Here is a 15,753-nt window from a genome sequence, read left to right on the forward strand (position 1 = left end):
AATATGCCAAAATCCATAACATTCAGACTAGAGAATGTAAAGTGATATCACTAGTTTATTGCTTATCATTCAGGCAATGGGTAAACCAGGCCTAAAAATTGAACTCCTACAGTGTATGTGTTACCAAGATTTAAATCTTTGTTTAAGTTGCAGCCCTCATGGAAAAGCAGTACATATCAGGCATTTTCTGAGCAGCTGCTAAATCTGGATCTATTCACTGATACCAACTTTCTTAAAAATGACAACAGAAGTCAATAAATCAGGATCTTGCTTTTGCCTTATGTTTATTTTTCCATCTATAATAAGCATCTGATTCCATAAAGCTTTTTTTGATATTACTAAAGAAAAGATTCATAATGAACTCCATGGATAAGTACTGTCTTCACAGAGCTGTTGTGTGACAGACCACTGACCAGTTCCCATGATAACAACTCTTTGCCTTCTGCAGGTTTGCCAGCCCTCACCTGCAATTAAATTCCCACACTGCAGTGAGTAAACTGTGCTAGCAAAAGCGAGAGCAGCCTGAAGACATTACTAGAGCCCAAGACAAAAAGTCCTGCAGTATGCCCTTTTTATCTGCTTTACCCAAGGATGAGAAGACTGCAAGAAACAACTAGCGGGTATCTGATACCTAAGGAGCAGGAGCCTGGGAAGACCTCGTGTTGCCTCTCCCAAACAGGAGATTGAAGGACGGAGGAAAAACCACCGTTCCCCAAGAACTCTTGCCCAGAGCATACTGCCCAGCAGAGACAAGGGGTCCCACCACAGGAAAGGTATTAGCCACATAGATAGAGGGAACTTCCAAGTCCAAATTTAGACAAGCAAAGGAAGAAACAATACACCAAAAGCTTAGGGTGGGCTGCATGGAGCTGGGAAGAAAGGCATGACAGGGCATGCTGCAAACAAGCTGTAACACAAAGTTCCCAAACCAGCTGCAATTTCAGTAGTCAGCTAAATCACCTAGACCGAACTGCCCCTAACAAAGCACGCAAACTGGAAACAGAGTATGGATTCTGCAACTCAATAATATTTTAGGCATGTTTAGCTTAGGAGCTACATATATGGAAGTCTAATAAAAATCATTACAAAGAAGTCATTCAAAATACAAAGGAAAAACCTGCTCATACTTTTCATTTTGAAGAGACATCCAAAACCAGATTTACATCCTTGTCCTTACAGTAAAGTAGCACAGGGTCTTCTGAACAAGCCCACCACAAGGAGCAAGCGATTCCATCTACCTGCTTTGCTTTAAAGGCTCTCATCTTCAGCATATGCACTACACAATGTTTAAGAATCTGAAACAGGAAGTCTTCCTGGTTTCTTTCTCTTCTCAGAGATCAGTTTTCATTTTAAAAATAAAACACTGCCTCTGAGAAGGCCAGAAATACAAGCTTCAATTGTTTGGCTGTCTCACAAGTCTTTATCACTGAAAAAAAAGAAGATCTACTGTCATCTAAGAAGTTAAACACACATTGTTTCATGTATTTCAGTAGGGTTTTCTAAAAGCATTGGTAGTTTCCTGCTTTGTCTCATTACCTTCCCCATGTTTCCAAAATAAGGAAGCCTGAAAGTAGCCTCTCACTCGCTGTTAAGCTGCAAGACCTCCCTTAATGTGTACATCCACCCTGAATTTACTCATGTTTATAACCAATGCATTTATTGTATTATTTTTTTTTTTTTAGTATCAGTCTGTTTACACTCATCTCTAATTGAAACAACTAATTAGGAATACTGGAAAGCCATAGATGTGGTGTACAGAAACCCCATTAATAGCACTACAGCTGCAAGGATATCTGCCTTGCATTAAGAATACCAACAGTATGATTTTCTTAGTGTTATGCCGCTATGTCCCTTCCAAAGCATGAATGAGTTACACCACAAGTTCTGCAGATGTCTGTACTAACTTTAACTGCTGCTCAAAATATGCTACCAATTAACATGGGAATGTCTGAAAGAGTAACTACTATAATGACAAATATGTCTTTTCTTAACTTAGAAGGAAGTACATTGCCAAAGAGCAAAAGAGAAGGGTTTTAAAAAGCTGAGGGGGTAGGAAAATGAGAACAGACAGACAGAATAATTAAACCTGGGGTGGCTCCTTTGGTGCCTCATTATAACATATACCTTTCATTAAGTGTAATGGAACCTAATGGATCATTTGCAATGGAGAAACATTTATACAGCACTCAAACACTAAGTGTATCCCTTTATTAGCAGCACTGCACATGTACTTTCAAGTAAGATGACACTGCTGAAAGGATGATTCTATTCTATTAATTACTGAATACAGTAATAAGGATGAGCAACGTGTGGGATTTATTAGAAATTCTTTACCCAATGAAATCTTAAAATGAAAAATGTTAAGCTAAAGAACTATTTTGATGGAAAAATAAAGCATTTAATGTAAGCAGAATTGTGTTGGTAAGATCATACAAGCAACTGTGAAACAGAGTATTTTGAGTATTACTGAAAACATTACATTTTGCCACTGCCTTTACTACACTTCTGTAGTCCAGACTAAATCAGTTTCCTGTTTAATAGCCTTTGAGTACACTGCAAAATATAAGAAATTAAGTATTTTTTTCATCATACTTCTAACTATATTTTATGTGGAATATAAGAACTGCCCTACTGAATCAGACCAGTCATCCATCTAGCCAAGCATTCTGACAGCAGCACCAAGGAATGTTACTTAGAGAAAATATGCATGTAAGTCTAACCACAGCCTGAGATCAATTCCCATTTCATTCACCAGCATCTACAAAACTTGGGAATTAGGAATGCTAGATGATACACCTCTCCCTGTTCTCCTCAGTACCCATTTATGGGCCCATGGTCCATAATTCTTCTAACCCCTTTTTTTAACCTGCTGATATTATCTGTTCCAACAACATTTTGTGTAACTAAATTCCAGGGGTCTCTAGCCACTTTAAGGCAGTACCATAACTATTTTAAAATGATCTATTAGTTTCGAGTGTCCTCTAGTTCAAATACTCAAGTATCTCATGAATAGCAGATCTACTTTGGCCTTAACTATCATCTTCATGATTCTGTACACAAATACTTAAAATAATAAACATCTCCTACTGATGTCTTTGGAAATCTAAATCAAACTTGATTCTGCAAAACAGTAAGATTTTTTGTTCTCACATAGTTTTCCTGGCATGCTTTTACTACTATAGAACTTCTTGTCATCTTAGCTAATATGAGTATACAGAGACAAAACTTTGGTCTGTTATTGATATATTTTTAACTTTCTCTAAAAGATGCAGGTGCTTACATTACAGTGAATACTTCAACCAGCTAAGGAAACATCCTAAGTATATCCTAAGTAAAAAGTTCTTCAAAAAGTTGCTTACAAAGTCAGATTGCTTATCCTTTAGAAAAATATACTGACACACCTTTAGTAAGTACAAAAGATTATCCAAAAAATTTTCAATCAGCTTTATTACCACATACTTTAGATCACACTATTGATCAATTATAATGAATGAATCCCTATACAATGTGTATTACCTACTCTGCTGTGCAAATTATCACATATGAAGATATATTTAAACAGACTTCAGCTAAAGTCAAGTGATTTACAGTATGATTACAAGGGCAGCACTTAAAAGTTTACAGAAAACACACAGCATTATCTACCATACACATATGCACCTTGCACACAGGTATCTAAAGAAAAACAGATATCCGGAGGACAGGGACTCTGAAGTAATAGATACTGTTGAATTCACAGATGTAAAAAAGTTGTAGAGTTTTTAAGAAGCCACATACCAGTGTGATGTCTCGGGAAGCAGCCGCTGCACTCATGTGTAAACTGGGTTGTCTGACAGAACTACTGCAGTCCAATGCTCGAGCAAACGTGCCAACCGCACTACAACAGAGAAACAGTAGATAGTAAATACATAGAAAGATGTAACCTCTCTTTTATTATCAGACTATGTCATATCTATAAAAGTGTCCTTTTAAAAATAAAAGTCATATACTGTTACTCTTTAAGATTTCAGATCTTTGCTAGCAAAGGACAATTAGATAAAGACAAATCACTTAGCAGTAAAAACTCTGATCTTCTCCCCCAAAATTAACAACGTACACATAAGAACAACCGCATGGAAACAAAAGATACTTAGAGAATTCTAATGTACCAACTTTTTAATGTACCAATTTTTTATTAATTATGAAGTCAAAAATCCTACTCAGTTTGGGTTTTGCAACCATGACTATTATTTTTAAAATTAAAAAGCCACAAAACTGTTTAACAAATTACAATACAATTAAAAAAGGGGGTTCACCATGTTCCCATGAGGAAATTAATAACATTTTATTCACTTCAGTAATGCATGTCTACTACTTCCATTAGTGAAGCAAAGAAAGCATATTAGCTTGGTCCAAGGTACCTCCAAAATCCTATTTTTGTCACAGGTTTTAAGTAATAATGAAACAAATGGATCTCTCAGCCTACTTAATAAAAGCATTCTAGCATTATTGAAACGGACATGTTTTTCTCCAAAACTTTACCTTTTCTTTTTTCACTTTTGATGATGAATTGTACGTGGCATTTATCATACTTACCAGAGCAACAAAACATAAGGAATAGAGATAGAAAACTAGTGTGATATTTGCTGTTCTAAACTGCAAACTTTTCTTGGAAGTACATCTATACATCACACACAGTGAAGGGAAAGATGCATAAGAGAATTTGACTTGTCCCAGCATATCATACACAAACAAGCAAAGATGCAGCAACACATGAGAAAGATTATTAAGTAATAGCACAGAAGTTGCTCCAGTACCCTGAGTTGCAAAATGACTCTGGAGCTGCATTGTGTCACTATGAAATTAGAAAAAAAAAATATTTGTTGCAGTTGTGACATGATATAACTCCTCCTAAATTCAAAGACCCAATTACTCACCTAACATTTTTAATACAGTCTAAGCCTCTGGACTACGGACTGGAGCCTCATTCAGCAATTACACTCCACACATAAGTGCAGAGTTATATCAATGAGGCATGTCATTGACAGAGATCAACACACTGAAAGAGTCACATTATTGAGTACTATAAACCCAATATTCAACAATAAAATAATGTAATATGCATCAAGAGTTTAACTCACTCAGGTGTATTATTGATTGTGGAGAAACTAGAAATAACATCTGTTATTGCAATTTTACCTTGAATCTCAAAATATTTAATACTGAATGCACGTTTCAGTACTTGCTGGCAAAAACTTGTAAGACACAGTTAAGATTCAACAGCAGGGATTCATACTCTTCAGATATTAACTGCTTAAATTTCTAAATGCAGTGGAATAAATTATATTCAAATGTTGTTCCACAACCTTTGCTCCCTCTTTGCAGAGATAGCAAATATGTGACAAGAACACACACACACACACCCTTTTTTTTTTTAAAAAAAAAAAAAGTTTGACAGTATATACAACAGTATTTGCTGACAAATCAGTCCCAGGAATAAGGCTGTATTGTGAACACATTTCCTGACAGTCAACCCCTTTAAACATGTTGGCATTGGTAAGGGTTGTAGCTGAACAGCCTTCCCTGTGATCCTTCTGTCACTACTGTTCAAACCAGTAAAGTGGCATGCCACATGACTGTATTTCCCTTTTGCTGCTGCCTATTAGCTTCTAATCTTCCTTTTGCATAATTAACACTATTTTCTTTTGACCATATTTCTAAAATAAAATCAGAGTATGCTATGAAAATTACAAAGAGTATGTCCTCACAAGTCACTCTCTAGCACATCAAGTTGCCTTCCAATTTTTTAGGCTGATTTCAGAGCTCCAGCGTGTGTGAATTATGTTGCCCAGTATGTACAGTCAAAATTAAGACACAATATAAAGCTAGGTTTATTTTGAATAAGTGATAAAGAAGTAAGAATTGATGCACTAGTTGACATCATTTCCAGTGCTGTACTGAGTAGGAGAGGATCACAACCATCAGAGGAATGCTGTGTGGGAGCGTGGGGTATGCAAGTGCAAAACAAGTAAGAATCACTATAAAATGCAGGCAAGTTGCCATTTTGAGGGGGGGGGACAGGGATGTGTGTGTCTGTGGCTGTATCTTGACATCAATGTAACCTCCAGTTCACCTCTCCCTGGAAACTTCTGAAAAAACAGTGAATTTTTCAGACCACCCAATTAAGTGTAGGAATTCTAGAGCATTGGCTGTTACAGAGTAACTAGTTTCAAAACTTAACAGTGATACACTCTCTGTATAATCCAGCCATTCAATCCAAACTCAATATTAATTTTAGAAATCATTACAATACCTTTTTATGTTTTTCCATTTAAAACACAGATATGAGGAACATATTGATAGAAAGGTCAAACATTTCCTTTGTCATTTTTCTTTCCATACTTTTTTTCTAATAATACCACCAAAGAATTATTTTTAAAATGTTAGAAGGCAAAAATAACTAACTAACCAATGCCTACTTCCAGAAGACACACTATCATCTTCACCTGCCTGCTACCAAAATAAAATTCAGTATTAAGCCAATGCAGGCTGAACAGTCAGACACTAACTACTCATTTTTTCTTTTGAACAGACCCTTTAACATAAACATGCCATTAAGTTGGTAGCATCCAAAGAATATCTGTAAATGTTTAACTGAAACTATATTTAATTCAATAATAACAATAAACTCACATAACCAAAAAAGTGCTCGGCAAGCTAGTCACAAATCAGTTATTCAACAAATAATTAAAGTACTGTGACTTCAAACAGAAACCAACACTCCCCATGCCTCCCAGAATAAGCTAAAGCCAAAAGGCATACAGACAGTGAATTACACAGGTGGCAGAGAGGCAGACAAGAATGATAAACAATTGGTGATATCAGTAGAGATATCACTCTTTGCACAGGCAAGCAGATGTAAGAGCTTTAAGGGCTAGACCGAATGATCCAGTGTTACCTGAATTGGATTCTCCTTGTTTAATTATCTTAAAGACCAGAACCAAGAATGTTCTCTCAAGGACTTGCAACAGGGACTGTAGCAGACAACCATACAAACATAGAACAAAATCAAGATAATCTGGTGCCAGGTTCTAAGACTACACAAAAAATCCATACATTCAGTGAAACTCAACAATATCCATGTACAAAAAAACCTGACAGTGAACTCTCTAGAGATGAAGTAGCTCATCATCATTTTGTTGTGCCTGTGCACCCCACATTCAGGAAAAACTTCAGATAGGTATTGAACACAGAAAATACATTGCCCCAAACTTCTTGTAACTTAAGACATTAAAGGAAGTAACTGTTCAATTTTTTGCACAAGATTAGTATTAGTGGCAGCCAGTGAAATTATGAAGCAGCAAACGCAAGACTGTCATAATGCATTTCTAAAGATTCAATGCTGTCAGTAACTAGTTCTGAAAAGGGACATTATTTACCAAAGAAAATCTGGAACCACTGTGATTATACATCAGGATAAAAATAGTCACTAGTCTCCCCGGTAACAACAGCAGTCCAGCATCAAATCAGATCCAGAAACTTCTGGATCCAGGCCAGTAACTCTATTTTCTTCTACCTTGTTTTCTCAAAAACCCAGCTAAGACAGAGATCTTTTTTAATCTGAGCATGTTTATTTTAAAATTGTTCACTTTCATACATTGTTCCTCTGTTGCGGTGATATGAGGTGAGTAGTGGGTATACTCTGGACAAATCTGTTTAAAGTGAAGCACCTCTGTGCATACACGAATCCACAAATTCACAATTTTCCTCACATATTTGCAAGGTAATGAATAAGGCCTATGCCTCACCCCAGAGTTAACATTTTTGAAGAAAATAATTAAGTGGATCTTTGGTAGTTTCCCACATATTCAGAAAGCTTTTTGTTTTCCTTATTGTTACATCAATGTTCCCCTTCACTGTGAGAGTTGGAAACAGTCCTAAAAGGTGACCTCTTAGACTGCTATCAATAACAGCATTTTACAAACAACCAATTAATATCTGATTGCTCCTTAAGAAAAGTCTCATGATACTTAAAATCATGGAATAAAGAAAAAAAATACTTGGTGAAGATGTATGTCACCAGCACAGTATTAAAGTTGAAATACACCCCTGAGATTTTTACTATTGGATAATGCAAAATCTGACATGAAGAACACATTCGAAGTAAAATGATGCTGTTCCAGAAGACACATTTTCCTTGCATTTCTAAGCAACTGTCTGTACAGTGCCATGTTTCATTATTATCACTTCAGATATTTACAGCACAAAGAGAGATGACATGATAAACATGAAAAGTCACCTGCCACTATTCTTCCTCTGAAAGACTCTCAAAGTTAGGGTAGGGAGCAGCATGACATATAACGTCCCCTACACACCACAACTAACCTTCAGTTTCATTAGCAATGAATAGAAATGGAACATATGTGAAATCTTTATTATTCAACAGAAATAGAATCCGATACATACAAATAGTTTAATTCACAGGATACAATTTAAGCGATCATCTATCTGTATGCCATCCTCCAATTTCACAGACACAGAGGAGATTTACAGCCCCCAAAAAGCAGGTCCATGAAAACACTGCTGCAGAAGCTTTTTCTTTCTAATGCAATAGCTCAAAATTCATTAAAAAAGATGGAAAAAGAAATTCAGCTCCAAGTCTGAATTAGTTGTTTTCAAATTAATTTGGTCAAGAAGAAATATAGTAACACAAAATACACAAAGGAATAAACATGTATTAGCCAAGCATGACAGACAGGGAGAAACATAGTATTTTTGATACTCCTAGTAAACTTGATGTGAACGTATTTTTCTTTTTTATTACTAAACCATCTGCCTACCATTAGATGCTGCCAAACATCCAGCTTTGCAAGTGCACCACTGGCATCAGGATTTTTCACTATCTTTACCACCTAAATTTATGTTGCAATTCTGCCATTAAATTTCATTACCTCTTTTAATGAACTCCAACTCCTCTTACTTCCCACTGCCTAAAGAGAATCCAGAAGCACACTAATACTGAAGCTTTCCAACCAGTGACTTTTATGTATTTATTTTCATAGATGAGCTTGTCTACTGCCACTGACTACACTGAATTATCTTGCAAGAACAGAGTATTACTATTTGAGCACACTTTTAAATGTTTTTACCTATTTTTCTCAGCTGACAAATGTATTCTTTTCCTCAGTATGAAGAACAACACATTGCTAGTTGAAGCTCCACTGTGTTCCCCTCCTCACTGTAAATTTGTGTAACAAATACACCTCCATATATTATGAGCACTTCTAACTAAATCAGCAGTAACCAACAGAAAATGAATATAATCACTGACTTAGAGAAAATGGAAAAGTGGGAACAACACGGGAAGAATCGAGCTCTAATTCAAAATGTCTAACACATGATTTTCCGTCAAAAAATAAGCAGGCATTCAAATAAAGAGAAGTATGTTGTATTAGCCAGAGGTATGCAATGCCATTTTAATTACAAAGAAATCAAAGAACAGAATTTTAAGGTGGAGATGCAACGCTTTAAGGCTATTATAATTAGTCTTAAAACCTCTGGTTTAGTGGGAAATAAGCTGGAACCAAGCATGTCTGGAAAATAGCTTGATTTAGAGATAAATTCCTTCCAGAGCGTGATGCTGATAATGTGGTTAGATGAAGCAGTTGTTAAGAACTAAGTTGTTAACTGTTTCACTGCATCATAAAGTACATAAATAGAACTAGAATGTATCAAAAAAAAAAAATCATGTAATGAATTATAGACCAAATTAGCAGATAGAAAGAAACTAAAAAAAGCGTCAGGTCTACGGTTCTCAGCATCTGTGCAGACTGGAGCCAACAACTCCTACCACATTTGAGTCTGGTCAGGACCATTTTTGCCTCCTTGACAAACAAACAAACAGAACAAAACAAAAAAAGGACAGGACTATTATGTTATACACACAATAGGAAACTTTCTATTTCCTAATCCTATGCAACTTGGAATAGAGTTAAAAAGAAAACATGAGATCTCACAAAGAAATGAAGTAGTCCTTGTGTATTCGGAACGAGACTGATGACTGGAGAAAACAGGATGCATCTATATCAGTTAGTTCAAATTAGGAATGGAGTTTCAAAGCAACTGTCCCCAGAGTCTTTATCTACTGCACTTTAACTAACACCAAAAGTTATCTTGTGGCAGACAAAATGGAATTTTGTTAAGTCAAACAGTAGTTCCACATATTCATAGATACTCAGTCCACAGGACCAGATTAAAGTTAGCCTAAAAATAAAACTGCTCAAACATGCATAGTGTGGATGCTAGGTCCTCAGCACCAAACATTTCAATTCTACAAATCCACTTGTACTGTATTGTACTATTTGCTAACATGGACAGACCTAAACTGCTGTTGCAGCTTCTCAGAGTCCTCTTCTTTGAAGCTAGTAGACACAGATGAACTGTTGCCAATATATATGATGAACAAAAATTGGTTGATCAAGTTGCATCTTACTTGAATGGAATAGAACATGATGTTGGAATTCTCATTGCAAGAATATAAATGACAATGCGTTACTCAAAACCAGAATACATTAGTCTGATGCCTCAAGCTTCTCCTAACAGATGCTTTTGCTAGTTCAAGCAAGAGCCCTCACCCAAATTATGCTTCAGTAGCAGCCATAAGGTACTTTCAAGATTTGTAAATCCAAAGTGTCAAGCAAGACTACTTAGGGAGATCAAGGTTAAGGATCTTTCCACTCAAGAACTCAAGCTTTTTTCAAAATCTCCGTACATTTTTCTGGCACTGCTACCTCCAATTTCCAGACAGGACAGGCATATTCTTCTATGTTAATATCCAGCAATTTATTGCATACTAGGGCTTAGTGACAGGCCCGGACTGAATAGCATATAAACCCAGAAAAAAGGCCTCCCGTTCCTGGGACAGTAAACAAACCTTGTGAGACTGGGAAAGCTACATGCCCGAGGCCAAATATAAATGTTCTTGCAAATGGACAACACAAACAGAAAAAGAGAGCATTTAAACACCTTCTAAAGAACTAAGGAAGGATGCTTGTGTAGTTGAAAAAACTAAAGCCTATAAGGACCAAAAGCAACTCTTCCTTCAACCAGAGCAGACTGAAAAAAAATGAGGAAAAAATTACTCAATGCCTTTGATGCAGCATGTAAAAATGATCACATGAAAATACTTTTAAAATTTCAAATACAGATAGCACACAGACACTTAACCAAAATCACATATAGGAAAGCATTTAGGAAAAAGTTCTTATCGTCAGAATTTCAAATTTGCAAAACTAAACATAACCAGACAAATACCATTCTCGCTAGAAACCCAGCAGGCACAGCCAATACCCAGTGAACTGCAGTTAAGCCACAGCAGAACTATCTTCCGAGTCTGTAAGCACAGCTTACCAGATCATAATACCAACTCCACTGTTACTCAAGCAGCTTTTAATGGTCCAGTACAATGAAAACTTTTACCTGCAAGCACACAACATACTGAATTTAGAGCTGCCACAATCATCATAGAACTGTTTCTCCAGAAAGTGGTAAAAATCTGTCTCAGAAGCACTTAATGCAACAGAAATGTGATTTTGCAGCCTGTGAATACAATTATATAGGAGCTTGGAAATAGTTTCTGTCAGTTCAAAAGCAGCTTACAAAAATGAATGAAGTTTTGTGGAAGAACATCAATAAAGTGGTACCTGAGTAACATTTGATTACAGGTGGTCATTAGTGATTGTCTACCACAAGATCTTGGATAGCTACAATTAGTCAGCTATGACCAAGACCCATTCCCGCAATAACAGAAACCTTCCTTACAGTATCAACTTCTAAACAAATGCAGTCTTGGTGAGGGCACAGCATTGCACAGGATGTCTTAAGTAAGGGGAAGGTGAGAGAAGAATGTTTTTCTCTAAAAAATTCATTTATTCTCTGTCACTTCCCAGTAGACTGCTTACTGGTACACTCCTCTGGGAATATTTTCAGCTTTGCAGTACAATACTTCAGCTCCCCAGAGTGGCTGCAAAACAGGGAGTGGAGGGATGTGAAGGCAATAAATTAACTCTTCAAAAACGCACATAATCTTCATGCAGATGTTTTTTTAGGGCACTCCATAATGGTCTGCCCATACATGTCCAGGTACTATACTGCTGGTGATAGAAGTAGTTCTGTTTTCTGGGTTTTGTTCTATGGAGCATTTACCAGGCGTTGTGATCTTTTGATGCACGTTAACACCTACATCCCTCCGGTTTGCTTGGAAATTCAACAGGGGCAGGCCATTTTTACTACTGTATAGAAAGGATACACCACTACAAAGTGGAGGAGAGAGAAGAAACCCAGGTGGATCAGCATCTGAACTATAAAACAATACATCAGCAACCCATTTCACTGTATACATAAGCTGGAAAATATAAAGCAACTTCTCTACTTCCTTCCTCAAATGCTTTGTTCAAAACAGAGAAAGAATAAAGAACAAAAACTGGCAAGAATGTAAAAGGATTATTTGTCTAAGAAGATTTGAGACTACACTCTGCAACCAGGTTACAGAAAATATAGGAGATGGGAGTAATTCAGGATAAAATCCCTACATTAGCTGTGATTAAGAGTTCTCTGCCATCTTATAACAGTACCTTTATACTATATTTGTAAGCATGAATTACAAGAGAGGCGAAACATGCTGTATCTTATGAGTGTAGAGTTGTCCTAGAGTTTTGAAAGTTTTTCTTTTTTTTAAAGTAGAGAAATAATTTTTAAAGGTATTTATGAATTCCAAAGGCTTTGATGTTCCTCTCATAAATCTGCATAATCTTATGTTAAGCTATAAAATTGAACTGACCAGATTTTTTTCACTAATGAAATGCATCACTTCAAAACTTTTATTTCAACATTCACCGAAAATAATTGCACTGCAGCTTAGAGGCAAACTCAGCAAGTTCTGCATCCATTTCATTTGTTAACATTTTATTTCTACTCTTAAGTTTTATTTTACACCATGAAATTCCAAGTACTATAATACAAGACTGAAATGTTAGCACTGAAATCCTGTTTCACTTACTCTGAGGGGAAAACAGTCTGATGTCTACATTTAAAGTATCAAATTCTACTATAACCTGACATACAGGGAGTGTAGCATTATTCCAAAACTCACTCTCTTTTTCTCTCTTCTGTATTGGTAGCTTCAATATATATGCAGAAGTTTATGGTCTGATTTTCTCTTTTAGCTAACTGTGGGAAAGAGAAGGGCTCACAAAATGGCAAACAAGTTGAGTAACATGATATAGGGGAATAAATAGTCAGCAGGAAAAGGAAAAGGAATTTTCTTTTATTAGAGGATTTTAATCTTACCGTGCTACAACTAAAAACTGGTCAATCTGACGGTCAGTAAGGGGGCTATCTGGATCCCATACTTTTACTTCCAGCTTTGCCTGTTCTCTGTCATCTAATTCTCCTGTCAAAAGGTAGATGGGACAAAACACTTATTACTCACAATGTTTTTCTCTGTGTATTTCTTGTACTATGTTTAAAAGAGACATTGTACATTTTTAAACACACACACACACACAGTACTTAACAATCAGCAGTTATCCATTTAAATTCCATAATGCAGCTTCAGTAAAATAAATATCTTCCCTTAACATCAGCAGTTATCCATTTAAATTCCATAATGCAGCTTCAGTAAAATAAATATCTTCCCTTAACATCAGCATTTAAATTTGAGGAGGCATTCTTACGAGGCACAGTATCAAAGAACTTTAATACAATGTGATTATAAACTTGATACCATAACCTAAGTAACCAGTGGTTTCTTTATAACTATATATCAACTATATCAAAGTTACTGTTTCACTTAAGCCATATTAAAATTAATTTTATACTTAACCAGCTTTAGCAATTAAATTCTATCCAATTTGTATTCTATGCCCCCAAACAAAAAATCATTATGAAAAAATGCTGTCTGGTACATTTAATTATTTAATTTTTTTACCTCTTGCTCTTAGCCACTACATTATCTGTATTGTTAACACAAATCCTACTATTAAAATTGCTGTGTATGTTGACTAGGTATATTCTTTTACAAAATAATATACAAGACTACAGGACAAGAAAGTTACTATATACTATATCATAATTTCCCAACTCCATTTGTCTGAACAGAGCAATTTGTGTACATGCACCTGGCCAAAACAATCATGGCAGTTTCTGAAATTCAGTTTTCCCTGCATTCATTATTAAAAGAGTATTGCATTTGTACTGCTTGGAAGAAGAGTGAAGTGTGAAAACACTACAATGGCTCACGCTGATATGGAAGCCTATATCTTGGCTTGACTACTACACCAATAATTTCTACTGCAAAATGAGAAACATTACAGAAGCTGATTAAGTAGACACGACATATTCTACTAGTATGAGAAGATTTACCCATGGGATGTGGCCAACACGTTTACGGCCACAACAGATGACAACAGCAAAGTTAAAATCATTGTCTTTCCTTGGTATTTTAGACTATGAGCATGTTCTTCCTTCAGTGAACATGTGGAAAAACTCCAATGTTTTATTGGCTGCCAGTACTCATCTCTGACTTCTATGAGCTACTACAAGAATACAAACCTGTTCTCAAATACAGCCTTCCATTCCCTTCAAAAAGCTAGGCTGTGAAGGTACCTCTCTGACTTAATGAAAACAGCCAGTCTAAACACGCACAGTATCATCAAGACATGAAATAACTTGTACAGTTTAAAAGTCTGGAAGCAGACTCCAAACCAAGCACTGGCTCTTCTGAAATCTGATCATACATGGCGACTTTCTCTAGAACATTCATTCTGGAAGGAAAGGAAAATGTGGTATATATTTATCCCTACCAAATATACAAGTTAAGAACTGCACCATGCTGTCTGGTTAAAGTTTCAGGAACAAATTTCACAGTCACATTCTCAGAAAGACACAGTAAATTACTTTCTACTGATATGCAGGAATGAAGAATTGCCTGTCTAATGGGACTTCTGATTCTGTTTCAACTAATTCACATCCAGTACTGGAGACAAACTGTTAATTTCTGGCAATCTTGGGTAGGATTTAGGTCTATAAACTTACTCAATGGACTACTCACCTATCAATACATTCATTTTTTCCACATGTGACAGACACATTGTGGGTGACGTTCTACATTCTATAAATAATCTCTGAGCACTTCATTTCAATCTGTTAATATATAGTTTTAAAATATCTTTTATGTTAGATAACTGTTTCAGGACATCATATGCTGGAGATCGTAACAATACTCAGGCAGTATATACTTGTCACAAAGAGAAAACATCACGCAAGCACAGCACAAGTATTCAACCAAAACACGTCATTCTCCTGAATCAAGTTTGCAAAAAGATGAAAGAAATTGCAATACATGTCTTACTTCAATTAGAGGTAATTAAACAATTGCTACTACAAAACATCATTGTAACTCTTGATAAAGTTAAATCTGAAATATTGCCAAACAGTGTTTTGTACTGGCAGTAGACATAAACAGGATATGAGCAATGAAATATCTATACCAAAAGAATCCAAACAGATATAACGTAGTATTTGCAATATCAAATATTACTGCAAAAATGGCAGACAGGTTTCCAGAAGATAGGTGTTCTCTGCCAAACTGCACTTGCAAAAATGCTTCATTCCCAATTTTCCACTTACATGGCAACATAGTATCACTTAAACATGAATAAAAGTAACCTAAACAGATCAAATCATGGAAGCAGTCAAACGGCACTGTAGAAATCT

At 35.9% G+C, this 15,753-nt stretch overlaps 1 protein-coding gene across 3 annotated transcripts in view; it reads right to left on the reverse strand.

The window, feature by feature from the left end:
* MTA3 (metastasis associated 1 family member 3) overlaps nucleotides 1–15,753 on the reverse strand; it is a 230,276-nt gene that overhangs the window by 160,317 nt on the left and 54,206 nt on the right. For all 3 annotated transcript variants that reach the window (XM_049833914.1, XM_049833911.1, XM_049833912.1), the window contains exons 7-8: nucleotides 13,327–13,429; nucleotides 3,778–3,877 (exon numbers count right to left, since the gene is read on the reverse strand). In XM_049833914.1, coding sequence (XP_049689871.1) covers nucleotides 3,778–3,877; nucleotides 13,327–13,429 — 203 coding nt within the window. The remainder of the gene's footprint in view (nucleotides 1–3,777; nucleotides 3,878–13,326; nucleotides 13,430–15,753) is intronic.

Source organism: Accipiter gentilis, chromosome 30 (genome assembly GCF_929443795.1).
Source record: "Accipiter gentilis chromosome 30, bAccGen1.1, whole genome shotgun sequence".
Taxonomy (NCBI): domain Eukaryota; kingdom Metazoa; phylum Chordata; class Aves; order Accipitriformes; family Accipitridae; genus Astur; species Astur gentilis.